This window comes from Mus caroli, chromosome 16 (genome assembly GCF_900094665.2).
Source record: "Mus caroli chromosome 16, CAROLI_EIJ_v1.1, whole genome shotgun sequence".
Lineage (NCBI taxonomy): Eukaryota > Metazoa > Chordata > Mammalia > Rodentia > Muridae > Mus > Mus caroli.
The window spans coordinates 12,349,656-12,364,699 of NC_034585.1; the positions used below are offsets into that span (position 1 = coordinate 12,349,656).

Consider the following 15,044-nt stretch of genomic DNA (forward strand, 5'->3'; position numbering starts at 1 on the left):
ACACTGAATCCTCCTCACCTCCCTACACACTGAATCCTCCTCACCTCCCTACACTGAATCCTCCTCACCTCCCTACACTGAACTTTATGTTCTTTTTCTCTCTTAAAAGAACAAAACAAAATTCAAAAACAAAACTCAAATTAGAAAAAAACAATGAACAAACAAGCAAAAAACCAAAAAAAAACAGAATAAAACAAAAGGCTACAGAAATCCCAGTGAGTTCATTTTGTGTTGACCATACACTTCTGAGCATGGGACCTACCCTGAAGTGTGGTTGATATACACAGTGAGACTCTATTGGAGAAAACTGATTTTCTTTGTTGCAAATAACTTCCTGTCTAGGAGAGGGGACCCTGTGTCCATTCTCCTTCTCAGTGCTGAAGCCCTGTCTAGCTTGAACCTGTGCATGTCACTATATAGCCTCTGTGAGCTCATTCATACATTAGTCCTGTTGTATCTGGAAGACACTGTTTCCTCAGAGTCATCCGTCACTTCTAGCTTTTAAAATCTTTCCACTTTCTTTTCCATCATGAGCCTTGCAGAGCAGAATTTGTTGAAGTCATTTAGGACTGAGTACTCTAGCTTTCTCCCTTTACATTGTCTAGCTGAATGTCACTGTGTTTCCATCTACTGTGAAAAGGAACATCTCTGATTTGAGTGAGGTGCTAATCTTTATGTATTATTAGTATTTTGTTGCTATGTTCCTTTAACAGAATAATAGTGGGTTTTCCCCTAGCCTGTGCATTATCCTGTCTCAAATTCTTGGCCATATTAGTAGTATCATGTATAGGTTGGTCCTTAAATCCAATCAAATAGTGGTTAGTTACTCCCATAGCATTCACATGACTATTGCACAGTTTATCTTGCAGGTAGGTCACTGTTGTGGTCACAGGTTTTAGAACTGGGTGATATTAATGATTATAATCTTCCTCTGGTAGTGTGCAAAGTTCCTTCCAGTATCATAAACACTAACAGCAGGGTAAAGCTTCTAATTAGGCACCAGCTTGATGTCTCCATGTTCGATGACTCATCTTCATCAATAGAGCTTCACCGTCAGTTTGTGAGGAGTAAAAGCGATTTTCTCTGATGGTTGGGGGTTTCCATGGGGCCACAAGATATAACCCATTTGTGGTATTGGAAGTTTGATTTGGTACCATAAGCTAACTAGCTGACATTGTCTCTCCTCTTATTTGGTGACTCCATTTAGATTTCTTTCACATCATATTATTTTGGGGATGCTTCTACAATTGTAGAAACTTATTTGTTTTTCAAATGGCCTTTAGTGTTAGATGGTTCTTCCCATGTTTCCTCCTTTACCTTTCTCTTCTATTCTCCTCCCATTTTAAGCCCCCCATTCCAGTTTCCCTTTTGTTCCTCCACAATAATATATTCTGTTTTCCCTTCCTCACGACATCCAATCCACTCCAAGTCCTTTTCTTACTAGATAGGTTCTTACCTTCTGAGGTTGTATGGATTGTACCATGCCTATCAAAGGCTTAAACACTAACATCTACATGTAAGAAAAAACATAGTATTTGTCTTTTGGTGTTTGGAAAACCTCATTCATGATGATTTTTTTTCTAGCTCCATCTACTTAACTGTAAATTTTATAATTTTATATTTCTTAACAATACTTTATTGCATATAAGTGTACCACATTTTTTGGTCCACTCATGAGTTGATAGACATGTAGGCTCTTTCCAGTTTCTGGGTATTATGACTAGAGCAGCAATGAACATGGATGAGCAGTATCACTGTAGTATGATGTCGAGTCCTTTGGGTGGATGTGCAAGAGTGCTGTAGCTGGATCTTGAGATAGATTTATTCCCAGCTTCCTGAGAAACTGTCACACTGAGTTCAATAGTGGCCTTTCCAAGTTTGCTCCCCACCAGCAATAAAGAAGTGTTCCCTTTGCACGGCCTCTTCATAAAACAAAATGTCAAAGCAGTTTTAGTTTCTCTTATAGCTAAGGATGTTGAACATTCATTAAGGTATTTCTCAGCCATATATAATTCATCTTTTGAGAATTCTCTGCTTAGTTCTCTATCCCATTTTTAAAAGTAGTTATTCCTCTATTATATGTATATAATTCATAAAGATCTTTTCCATTGTATAGGTGCTGCTTTGCTCTCATGATAGTGTCCTTTGCTATAGAGAAGATTTTAAGCTTCATGGGGTAATTGTTGTTTAAGCTTCATTGAGTAATTGTTGGTCTTAATGCCTGTGTGATAATATCTTGTTCACAAAGCCTTCCTGTGTCACTGAGTTCAACCCTATTCCCTGCTTTCACTTCTGTCAGATGCAGGGTATCTGGTCTTATGTTAAGGTCTTTAATCCACTTGGAGTTGAGTTTTTTGTAAGGTGATAGATACGAATCTGTTTTCATGCTTTTAAAAATTACAGCGATCTAGTTTGACCAGCACCTTTTGTTGAAGATGCTCCTTTTCTCCAGTGTGTCTTTTGGCTGCTTTGTCAAAAAATCAGATGTCCGTCTGTATATGGACTTACTTACACCCGAGTCTTCAGTTTGGTTCCATTGATCAATGTGTCTGTTTTGATGTGGGCTAGTGAGACCTCCACTATCCTGGGGCTTTTGTGTTTCCATGTGAAGTTCAAGATTGGTTGTTTTGGGTTTTTTTTCAATTTATGTAAGGAATGGTGTTGGAATTTGTTGGGATTGGTTGAATCTATAGATTGTTCTTGGTTGCTTGTTCATGGCTACTTTCACTACATTATTCCTACTGATCCATGAGAACTGGAGATCTTTCCATCTTCAAATATCTTCAATTTCTTTTCCCAGTGTCTTAATGTTTTTATTATACAAGTCTTAGAGTTTTATTATACCACTTGCTTGCTTGAAGTTTTATTATTATTATTATTTTATTATTATTTGAGTCTATTGTGAAAGGTAGTTTCCCTGATTTCTTTCTTAGTCCATTTGTATATAGTAAAGCTACTGGTTTTTTTGTGTGTTAATTCTCTATCATAATACTTTGCAAAAAATGTTTATCAACAATATAAGTTATCTTCTTAACTTTTTATTTGTATTCCTTCTCTTTCACTTGTGTTGTTATTGTTCCTCTTTGTGGGTTGAATAACCTCACAAGGCTCATCTAAGAACATCAGAAAACCCATATGTATACATTGTGATTAATTGACAATAGCCAAACTGTGATTATGAAATAGCAACAAAAATAATTTTATGGTGAGGGTCACTACAACATGAGGAAGTGTACTAAAGGGTTGCAGCATTCAGAAGGCTGAGAATGAGTGAGCTAAGACTTCAGGGGACTGTATTAGATAGGTATGGAGAAAGTGAACAACTTTCTCTTGTTCCTGATATTAGTGGAAACCTTTTGAGTTTCTCTCCATTTAGCTTGTTATAAATTGCCTTTATTGTGTTTAGATATTTTCCTTTTATCCCTGGTCTCTCCAGGACTTTTATCGTGAAGGGGTGTCAAATTTTGTCAAGGGCATTTTCATCATCCAATGAGATGACCATGTGTGGGGTTTTTTAATCTTTCAGTTTGTTTATATGGTATATTACCTTTATCATATTGAGGTATGTTCCTTGTATTCCAAGTCTCTCAGGACTTTTTTAATGTAGAGTGTCAGATTTTGTCAAAGGCTGTTTCCACGTCCCAAGGGATGATCGTGTGTTTTGTTGTTGTTGATACTGTTGTTGGTTTGAGGGTTTTTTGTTTTGTGTTTGGGGGGGTGTTGGTGGGGATTGTTTGTTTATTTGGGGTTGGGTTTTTTTGGGGTTTTTTGTTTGTTTGTTTGGTTGGTTGGTTGGTTTTTTGGTCTCTTAGCCTTTATGTGGTAGATGAAGTTGATTGATTTTCGTATGTTGAACCATCCCTGCATCTCTGAGGATGGTACCAATGTGATCATGGTGAATAATCTTTTTGATGTTCTGAATTTGGTTTGCATATATTTTATTGAGAATTTTGCAGCTGTGTTCCTAAGGGACATTGGTATGCAATTTTCTTTTTTTTGCTGGGTCTTTATGTAGTTTTTGTATCATAGTAATAGTGGCTTCATTAAAAGAATTAAGAAATGTCCCTTCAGTTTTATTTTGTGGCATAATTTGAGACATACTGGTGTCTGCTAGAATTCTACACTTAATATATCTGGTTTTCTTTGCTTAGGAGATTTTTACTTACTGCTTTTATTTTACTTGGGGCTGTGGCTCTGTTTAAATTGCTTATCTGGTCTTACTTTAACTTTGGTAGGCGGTATGTATTTAGAACTTCATCCATTTCTTTTAGACTTTAGAGTTTGATGGAATACAAAGTTTTAAAGTATGTTCTTATGATTCTCTGGATTTCCTCAGTCTATTGTGAGTTCCTACCTTTTATCTCTTATTTTATTAGTTTGGATCTTCTCTTTTCATTTTTTATTAATTTGGTTAAGGGTTTGTGTTGATTTCCTCACCAACTCTTCCTTCCATTGGTTTTTGTTTGTTTTATCACTTTGCTTTGATTGTATTTCCTTCTGATTTCAGCACTGGGTTCTATTTATTTATTTATTTTTGGTTTTTTGAGACAGGCTTTTCTCTGTGTAGCCCCGGGCTGTCCTAGAACTCACTTTATAGACCAGGCTGGCCTCGGACTCAGAAATCTGCCTGCCTCTGCCTCCCGAGTGCTGGGATTAAAGACGTGCGCCACCATGCCCAGCAGCACTGGGTTTTATTATTTCTTCCTATCTACTCTTAAGACATCATTTCTTCTTGTTCTAGAGCTTTCAGGTATATCACTTATGTAGTAATATGAGATCTCTAATTTTTTGATGTAGGCATTTACTGCTACAAACTTGAATCAGGCCTTTATTGTGTCTGGTAGATTTGGGTATGTTGTGTTTTCATTTTTATTCAATTCTTAAATAAATAAATAAATAACTTGACCAATTTTCATTTGGTTGTAAATTGTTCAGTTTCCATGAGTTTTTATGCTGTTTGTTGGTTTTTCCTGTTGATATTTAGCTTTAATCTAGGATGGTCAGATAGGATGTAAGGTTTTATTTCAATTTTCTTATATCTATGTTTTCATATATCTAGGTCTGATGACCTAATATATGGTCAATTTTGGAGAAAGCTCCATGAGCTGCTGAGAAGAAAGTATAATCTTTTGTTTTGGGATGAAATATTCTGTAGCTATCTGCTAGGTCCATTTGATTTATGAAGTTAACTCTAGCATTCTTTTGTTTAGTTTTTGTCTTGATGACCTGTTTTTAGTGAGGGTAGAGGAGTAAAGTCTCCCACTGTCAGTGTAAGAGAGTCAATATGTGATTTAAGGTGTAGTAGTGTTTCTTTTATGAACTTGGGTACCCTTGTGTATTAGCTGGTTTTGTGTATCAACTTGACACAAGCTAGAGTCATCTGACAAAAAGGAGCTTTGGTTGAGGAAATGCCTCCATGAGATCCAGCTGTAAGGTATTTTCTCAATTAGTGTTCAATGGGGGTAGGGGACAGCCCATAGTGGGTAGTGACATCCCTGGGCTGGTGGTTTTGGGTCTATAAGAAAGCATGCTGAACCAGCCATATGAAGCAGGCCAGTAAGCAGCACTCCAGCACAGCCTCCGCATCAGCTCCTGCCTCCAGGTTCCAGCCCCGCTTGAATCTCTCTTCTGACTTCTATCAATGATGTACTATAATCTAGAAGTGTAACCCAAATAGACCCATTGATCCCCAACTTGATTTTTCGTCATGGTGTTTCATTGCAGCAATAAAAACCCTAAGATACCATGTGTTTGGTGCATAGATGTTTAGAAATGCAATATGCTTTTAGTGGATTTTTCCTTCAATTATGTAGTGTTTTTCCCTATCCTAGTTAGTTTTGGTTTGAAGTCTGTTCTGTCAGATGTTATAATGGCTACCTACACCTGCTTGCTTCTTGAAGGGTCCATTTGCTTGGAATATCTTTTTCTATCCTTTTACTGTGAGGTGATTATGAGATATTTCTTGGATGTGGCAGAAAGCTAGATCTTGTTTTCTAATCCAATGTGTTAGTCTTTATCTCTTTATTAAAGAATTAAGACTATTAATATTGAGTGTGATTAGTAAGCAATATTTATTAATGGGGAGCTGTCACAAAGGAATGTAAATGAGCTAGACGGGAAAGCTGAGGTAGTTGATGGGAAGGACATAAGCTGGATTCCCACCAAGAAGAGCACATAAGGATGCTTTCAATAGACCCCTGTGGCAACTCTTCTTTCTGGTGTAGACACTCACCTTCAGCATCTTTTCTTCCTTGGCCCTTCACCTCTTACTGGTTTACCAACCAGGATATTCTTCATCCCTCATGGATGCCTTCCCTTTACAGGCTTATTCCTTCCGATCTCTGTTCTGCCAAACCTCAAGACACTCATAAAGAAGAATTCTGGCACTTCTGTTGGTAGTTCCCCGGCTACATTATAGACAGCTACATTGCATTTATGTTAGGATATTAATTATAGGTTCCTACAGGATATTATAATAGGTTTCCTATAGGATATTAATTATAGGTTCACTCACCTAATATGTACAATGCATTAGCTTTTAGTATAGATGTAGAAGTTTGAAGTCATTACCACATAACTATTAGAACATTTTATTCATCATAGAAAGTAGCCAACCCTGTGGCCAATTGCAGTTTCTCTTCATTTCCTGCTCCTGCCAGCCCCTGTAACCTGGTAAAGCTCCTTCTAGACCTTTTACTTATCATGTTTTCATATTTTTTTTTACTACAAAGTTTCTTCCCACTGTTGATCTTTCTGTTCCACCCTATATCCTTAAATTAGGTGATTAGGATAACTTTCGTTAAACAGAGGTTGCTTTTGTGGGTTATACCTAGTATTCTTCAGATTAAAGGTAGGAGCACACAAGTCTTCCTGTAGTTTAAACATGGGTAGACACCCTAAAAACACTATGAACTTCTATATTTTGCTTTCTGACACATTAAGGTTAGTATCCTATTGTGTATGTGGTATTGATTATTGAATATTCAAGTGACTCTAAACAGAATCATCATATAATTAAGTAATAAATAATACCTAAGTTAGTTTAATAAAATTATGCAGTTATAGAATATTAGATAAGAAAAGATATATTTGGTTTGTTTTCCCAAAACAGTAGCCCACACATTTTACAAGCCCAGGTTTGCAGCTTTACAAGTCTGTTATCAGAGCCTACACCAGCCATTGTCATATGAAAGGGCTGGACAGTGTCTAGAAGAACTCTGTTTATGAACAAAAGCTGTGAACTGGATATTGTTTGTGTGCTGGGCTGGGCTTTACTGAAATGAAGATGAGAGCAACAGTGAGAGAACTAGATCTGAGAGCATCTCTGTGAAAGGGTGTCAGATCCATGGTTCTGAGCTACAGCCTGTCTTACCCTATCATGTATCCTGTCTTGTCACTGAATGAGAATGGCCTCACTTGGAAACCTTCCATGTTCTCTTTTTAAAGCCATAGCTACCTTAGATTTAAATCCTTTCCCTATATACTGGGTCCAGTAAGCCTGCCCTCAGAGTATATGAGCACATATCACTGTCCCTCCCTGCTGTTGCCAAGCACAGCCACACCCAGCCTTTTACTAAGCTACAAACTCCTGTGTGGTTCAGAGGACTAAATCTAGCACCCTGACCATGCTGGATAGTACTATGCCACAGTACTATCCCCAGTCCTTTATTTCTATATTTTTAATCCATTTCTAAATTGAAGAAGAAATACCTTTATGTGTCATTTTTCTTACTAGAAACTGTTGAAATTAATTACAGTTTGAACCAAAAAAAGTAAGCAGAAATTCATGAACTGCATGAGACTCTATTTCAAAGCCAAAATGATGATCTGCTAAATCTTGACAGTCCTCAGTTTTGCTTTATCTTTATTTGATATCAAGATTTTCATTCAAATAAATATTTTTAAAACAACTAATGTTAGAACCTAGTGGAGAAACCCCCACTCAACTCCTGATTCAGCGTACACCCAAGAATCACGAACAGACAACCATCTTGATGTAAATACATGAGGACGTTTAATGACGGAGCTCCGGACAGACATGCATCCCACACATGTCGGCCACGAGGCTCGAAAGCTAGGGGTTTTTATGGGGTAAGGGGCTTAGGGGTGTGGAATTCAGCATAGTGACACGCTATTGGCGTATTTAAACATTAACAGAAAGATGACATGTTAGCCAAAGGGCATCAGGACTTTGTTCCTGTGGGCTGGGGGCTCATCTTTGTTCACATAGCAACCAGTTGATGTATGACTTTACCCGGTGTCAAGGGGCAGTAGACAGAGCGGAGGTTCCTGCCAGGTGGTGTTGACCCAGACAAGATAGCCCTGCTTGTACAATCAAGCTGTTCTTAGGAATGTCTTAACAACAGCCCTGTCCTGCTTTGTTCTCGGCCCCAGGCTGCGGGCTCATAGACAACTCTTTTCCATGAATCACAAGATACAAAATCTCATTTTCTTTCACTAATACATTCCAAGATACAGTACTGTAGCCGCCAACAGCCATGAGTTACTGGGCTCCTGAAAAGAAAGTGGGGATAGATGGGAGAGAAATAACAAGCCAAGACAAAGTTCCTCTGATCAGGGATCAATGTTTTAATTCTAAGGTCTGAATATAAAAGGGGAGACCACCCCCCACTTTGCCAGGATCTTGTCTGGAAGACAAGCTCAGCTGCTCAGCAAGTAGTGGCTTCTTGCAGGAAGCTGCAGATGTGGCAGACAATAGACTTTGCCTAGGTAGGAAGATTACCCTGCTTGGATGGGCGAGCAGACTGTGGCAGAAACAAGGTCTGATTCAGCCAGCTCAAGGCTTGGGGAAGGATACACAGGACTTCTGATAATTGCTTCTAGAATTATTGATCTTACGATATTTATACTGGTTTATGATCTAAAGCAATATCTCGATAGACCCTGACTGAGAACATTATCACTCTTTCTTCTCTTTAGCTCCTATGAAGAACTATGAACTATTTGTTGCTATTTAATTGCTCCTTTGATTTTGCTTCTAACTTTGTTTCTAATTATTCATGTCACTCTTTGTACATCAACTAAAGTAGGCCTAGAACTGGACAGAGTACAGGGTGGTTAGATGACCTTACCATGGTTGTTTTGTTTTGTGTTGGGGGACAAGGACTTACTCTGTAGACAGAGCTGTCCTTGAACTCACAGAGATTGACCTCCCTCTGTCTCCAGACAGTGCTGAGAATAAAAGCCTGTGCCATATGCTCGGCTCTTTGCTGTGCTTTTGAGGCAAACTAAAACTTGTAATTAGGAGCCATTCTAATAATGACATGTCTAAAGGAGGATAAGACACAGGCGGAAGAGACATTCGAGATATTTTAGAATATTGAAATATTCATAAGCTTGGAGCTTTTTCGAATGTACAGAAGGAATGCCAGTCTTTACAGTAAACTTTTAATTTCCAGGCCTTTGGGAAAGAATTTGTCAAAAGCTTTGGGAATGGTGGTTCTAAGCTGCTTACAATGAAGGTCGATGACTTTTGTAATATCACTGGCTCACTACTTGTAAGGATGATGAGAAAAGACTCAGAGCTACCTGGGAACCTGAAAGAGTATTCCCCCTGGATGAGTGAGTTCAAAGTGCAGCTCCTGAGAAATGAGCTGGAGATTCCTGGTGAGTTAACATCCAATTGTGAGAAGAACACTTCTTAAGGGGAAAGGCAGCAAGAACTTGTGCTTTCTAAGTAATGACATTGGGATCTTAACAGGCTGGGGTGTGTGTGTGTGTGTGTGTGTGTGTGTACAGGGGTGCATATATTATGATGTAAATATGAATGTGGAGGTCAGAGAACAACCCTAAGGATTCATCTTTCTTTTCCGCCTTGCTTGAGAGACAGGACCTTGTTTTTTCTGCTTCATGATGGCTGCCCTGTGTGTACCTGTGCTTTCCTCAGCCTCTGATTTCCAGATCTCCTGGGATCACAGGATCTGGGAGCAACTAGGACCACAGATAACTCAAGCTGTCATATCTGGCTTTTGCATGAGTTCTGGAAATATAAACTTGGTTGTACTGAAAGCACTTTTACCCACTGGGTTATCTCCCCAGCCCATCTGGGTTTTTCTTGTTTGTTTTGCTTTTAAGATTTTTTTATTTTGGTTATGTGTCCATGGATGTAGATGCATGTCAGTGCAAGTGCCCACAGACCAGGAAAGGGGGCCAATATCCCCTGGAGCTGGAATTATTAATGGTTGTAAGCCTCCTGACATGCGTGCTGAGAACCAAACTCAGGTTCTCTGGAACAGCAAATGCTCCTAACTGCTGAGGCCTCTCTCCAGTGTCTCACCTCAGCCATAGTCATTATGACAAAAACCTCTAGTTACTATGAATTAGTACAGTTCACTATATTTTTTATTATGGCAATTGTTCAGATTTCAATTTTGTGCTTAGAAGAACCCTCAATCATTGGCTCCTACTTTGCTTCTGAGTAACTTCTCTTCAGAATTAAATAACAGTGTAGAGAGGTCACTTCCTAGGCCCCAGCTGGTCCCATTCAAAGAGAACAGCAACAGGAAAACAGACTGTCACACTGAGGTAGACAAATGCAGCAAACTGTCAGAAGAAATTTCTTTCCTATTCCATGTTCACCAACCTAGAAATTTCCCAAGAAAGCAATGTTTTAATCTGGTGACTGATTTTCCCCTCTCAGCAAATGGAAGAGCACTGTACAGAGATGCACTCTCATCTTTATTGACAGCTGTGCAATTACATTTATTAGGGAAGAAAAGCTGTTTCCTTTTTCTTGTTTTTCTTTTTTAAACAGGGATCTCACCATATAGACCAGGCTGGCCTGGAGCCCAGAGAAACTCACCTGCCTCTGTCTCCTGGGTGCTGGGGTTAAAGGTGAAGCCTCACCTGGTTGTGGCTAATGTCTATAAATGAAAACTTTGAATTAAAAATATAAGAATGTTACATAAACTTTCTATATTAGGTCAACATACATGTTTTTAAATGTGTAGGTTTTATAACAGACAGTTCCTAACTAAGCAAGGCTCTGTGTTTGCTCTAGGACAATATGATGGGAAAAGCAAACCGCTGCCTGAGTATCACGTGCGGATCTCTGGATTTGATGAGCGGGTAAGTTGTATCTGTCATTGTTGTTTCTGTGACATTTGATATATTGGTCAACATTCCACTAGTATTTTGTTCCTGAATTATAGTATTGATCAAATTCCTAAAGATAGTGTCTCCAATGTTTCAGTATCAGTTATATTTTAGAATATTGTAACCGGGCAGTGGTGACGCACGCCATTAATCCCAGCACTTGGGAGGCAGAGGCAGGTGGATTTCTGAGTTCAAGGCCAGCCTGATCTACAGAGTGAGTTCCAGGATAGCCAGGGCTATACAGAGAAACCCTGTCTTGGAAAAACAAAAAAACAAGAATATTATAAGTACCAAATGGTCAGCCCTGAAACATTCACATTATATGGACTTAATAAATTATGTTTCAGATATTCATATGTATTATTTTGTGTGTGTATATATATGAACGCAGGCAATAACAGTTGATAAAAACAGAAGCCATGAATTTAAAGGCCAGTGAGGAGGGATATATGGGAGGGTTTGGAAGGAGAAAGGGGAGGAAGAAGTGCATTTAAATTATGTCAAAAACAAAGAAAAAATATAATGTAGTAAAGTAATATACGCTGTATATGTCCAATGTAGATTATATAGAGAATATAAAGACCTCTAGAGACCTTGATGTTGGGCATCACATACTGAGAAGGCTGCCCACAGTTATAGGCAGTACCTATAAACAGGAATTGAGTGTCAGAGGTATGGTTATGCCCCCACTCAGCAGGAAACCAGGGGAGATCAAGGACTGCAGCTCTGCTGCAGTCATGCATAAGAGTCTCTTTACTGTTTCCCAGTCAGACTCGCATCGCAGGCCTTTTCACAGGGCAGGACAGGAGTGTGACCGGGAGCTTGGAAGACTTGACACTTAGATACAGCATAGTTAGAGATTCTTTGAATGCTTAGGTGATGGGGGAGGCAGGGGAGGCAACTCATAATTCAGACAAGATACCATTTGGTAGGATGAAATCATATGGCTGAGAGGGGGATTCTTCCGACCTAAGGATTATCTTTATGGGGCTATCAGGAACTAGTTTTATGGCCGGCCATAATTGTCTGTGACCTCTGATCACCTCCCTTCTATGATTTAAACATGGGACCCTAATCTCATTTTTTTCAAGGACAGGCACCTGCTGCACCTGGGAAGTGCCCATCTGGTTATCAGTGTCACAGAGGCTAGGAAGGCTGTCATCTGGCTTACTCAAGCTGGCTTCCTAAGTTCTCTCAGAGGGACCAGGGATAGGAAGCCCTGTGTTTGCTGCGGAAGACAAGCTGCCTGCGCACTCAGTTGCTGTGGGAGAGAGCCTGGGGTGGGGGAAGGAGAACTGTGAGAAAGTGCAGAGGCAAGCCACCTGTGCACTTTTGTATAGTACTCAAGCATGACAGATGGCCCTGAAGCCTACATCCCAGGTTCTGCTTTTGTATACCACCTGACTCTGTCTTCAAAGAGAGGTCCTCCTTTGTGGAGTGCATCCATGCTGACTATGGTGTAGTGAGCTACTCTGAAACTGCCCTTAAGTATTTTTTGTATACACTGTAGCCCCAGCTCCTCAGGAGATAAAAGGACCACTTGAGCCCAGGCATTAGAGACTACACTGGGTAACATACCAAGACTATTTTTTAAAACAGCAATAACTGTAGCAGTCCCCACTTAGCTACTTGAATTGATCCTGGGGGCAGAGACCTGTTCTTCATTGCCTACCCCAATATGCTAGGTTCCTGAATGAAAGATATATTTACACAGCCTTTGTATTTTGATATGCCTTATACAGCTCAGTGGCAGGGTCACTTCCTAAGGTCCACATGGCTAATCCACATCTCCAGTATTCCCAAGTCATTACTTACTAAAATCTATATTCCATCTTTGCTGCTCTGGACCCAATCAGGCAGCCCTCTTGGGCTGCTCTCCCCCAGCTCCTACGGTGGCTCTGCTCTCTGTCCCACACCTTCTCAGGTGTGGTGTCTCCTCTCCTCCTTCTCCCAGCTTGGTGGATTTCCTTCTTCCTCCCCTTCTCCCTGTCCTGCCTTTGTCTGCCCTGCCCAGCCATTGGCTGCTGGCAACATTATTCACCAATCAAAACCAATTAGGGACAGGGTTCCTCAGTGTCTTACATGAGGATTTGCGGATTCTCATGCGATTTTGGGGACTCAAATGAACATAATACAAGCAGCATTAGACCAAACCCACTACAATAACACATCTCTTCATGTTTAAAGGTAAAAGTGATGCTCTCCCTGAGGAAGCCAAAGCGCATTGTTATTCGAGGCCATGATGAAAAGGAATACCCATTCCTGGTAAAAGGTGGTGAGGACCTCCGTCAAGACCAGCGCATCGAGCAGCTCTTTGAGGTCATGAATGCCATTCTCTCTCAGGATGCTGCCTGCAGTCAGAGAAACATGCAGTTAAGGACTTACCGTGTCGTGCCAATGACCTCTAGGTATGGCCTGAGTGAACCTATTTATACTGGGGAGAGAGCTTATCTCCTACCCTGGCTGAGTTCTAAAGTGTGTTTATGGGCTCTTGAAGCCTCCCATGGTCAGAACTCAAGTAGAATTACATAGGAAAGTAGGTGAGGAAATAAAGATGGGATGGGAACAAATCTGTTTGCTTTGATTCTTCAGAACACTTTTTCTGATGAAGAAGAACAAGTATACTTATTTGTAAATATTTTGTTTTATTTTTCAGATTAGGATTAATTGAATGGATTGAAAATACTATGACCTTGAAGGACCTTCTTTTGAGTAATATGTCACAAGAGGAGAAAGTGGCTTATAACAGGTAATATCACCATGTCACCTTGGACAACCTAAAAATGCATAGAGATCTTTCTGCATTGGGGCTAGCCTTCGCCCACCCCACCCCGTTTTTGAGGATAGATTTCACTGTATAGTCCAGGTTGGCATTGGACTCATGATCACAGGTGCATACTACCAACCTGACCCTCAACTTGTGATTACTTGTTTTGATTTCTGAAAGCTCATTAGGAAGACATTTAGCACAAACTAAAAAGTGGACAAATGTATACACACCAGAGTGTATCCACCCACACATGTGCTAACTCTTATGTGAAATGTTACTGAACTCTTTGCAAATTCAGGATGAGATTGCAGACAGTTACCTAAAATGGGTTTTATATGTGTATCTACATTCAGGAAATGATAAAGAAATATCTAGAATAGTCTAAAAATAAGGGAAAATGGACTTGTGAATGATTTGTAAAAGATTTAACTTACTGTCAAATGAGGCCTATTAGCAGTGATATCATGATTGTCAGGCTGCCTTTCAGGGTGACATGCCTAGGTCACAGATCTCTTTGTTTACTGTAACATCTTGTTTTTCTCTGTATTTAAAGAAAAATTCTTGTACCTGACTCTATTGTGCCTTAGGTTTTGTATGGGTAGCTGCTTGAGTTTATCTTGGAATCATTAAGAATGAATATGGCATATTGAAAGTTGTATTTATTCTTCACTGTTTTTCAATACACTTTCAATGTATTGCCATGCAATATACCTCCTTAATTCTAATTCCCCTTTTCTTACTTGCTAGTGATCCCAAAGCACCAATTCGTGACTATAAAGACTGGCTGATGAAAGTGTCGGGGAAAAGCGGTGCTAAAGCCTATGCACTAATGTACAGGTGAGTATTTGACTTTTAAGTATTGGAGCCTATGTGCTAATGTAAGTTGGACTTTTCTACCTTTGTTCAATCTTTTAAAAAGTGCATGCTTTTGATTCTTGAGAATTTGGCATTAGATGTCTAAAGATATGGTTAGAGCCCTGACTTATGTGAGGCCCTGGCATCTGTGTCCAGTGCTGAGAAGGGAGGGAAGAAGGCAAAGAATAATTTTTTTTTTTTTTTTTTTTTTTTTTTTTTTTTTTTTTTTTTTTTTTTTTTTTGGTTTTCTGAGACAGGGTTTCTCTGTGTAGCCCTGGCTGTCCTGGAACTCACTCTGTAGACC

General features: G+C 39.5%; 1 protein-coding gene across 1 annotated transcript in view; it reads left to right on the top strand.

Moving 5' to 3' along the window:
• The window catches only part of Prkdc (protein kinase, DNA-activated, catalytic subunit), a 198,462-nt gene that overhangs the window by 176,390 nt on the left and 7,028 nt on the right, over positions 1-15,044 (top strand). Inside the window, exons 77-81 of the mRNA XM_029470470.1 lie at positions 9,420-9,627; positions 11,021-11,088; positions 13,303-13,523; positions 13,772-13,864; positions 14,633-14,722. Of these exons, the coding sequence (XP_029326330.1) occupies positions 9,420-9,627; positions 11,021-11,088; positions 13,303-13,523; positions 13,772-13,864; positions 14,633-14,722 (680 nt within the window). The remainder of the gene's footprint in view (positions 1-9,419; positions 9,628-11,020; positions 11,089-13,302; positions 13,524-13,771; positions 13,865-14,632; positions 14,723-15,044) is intronic.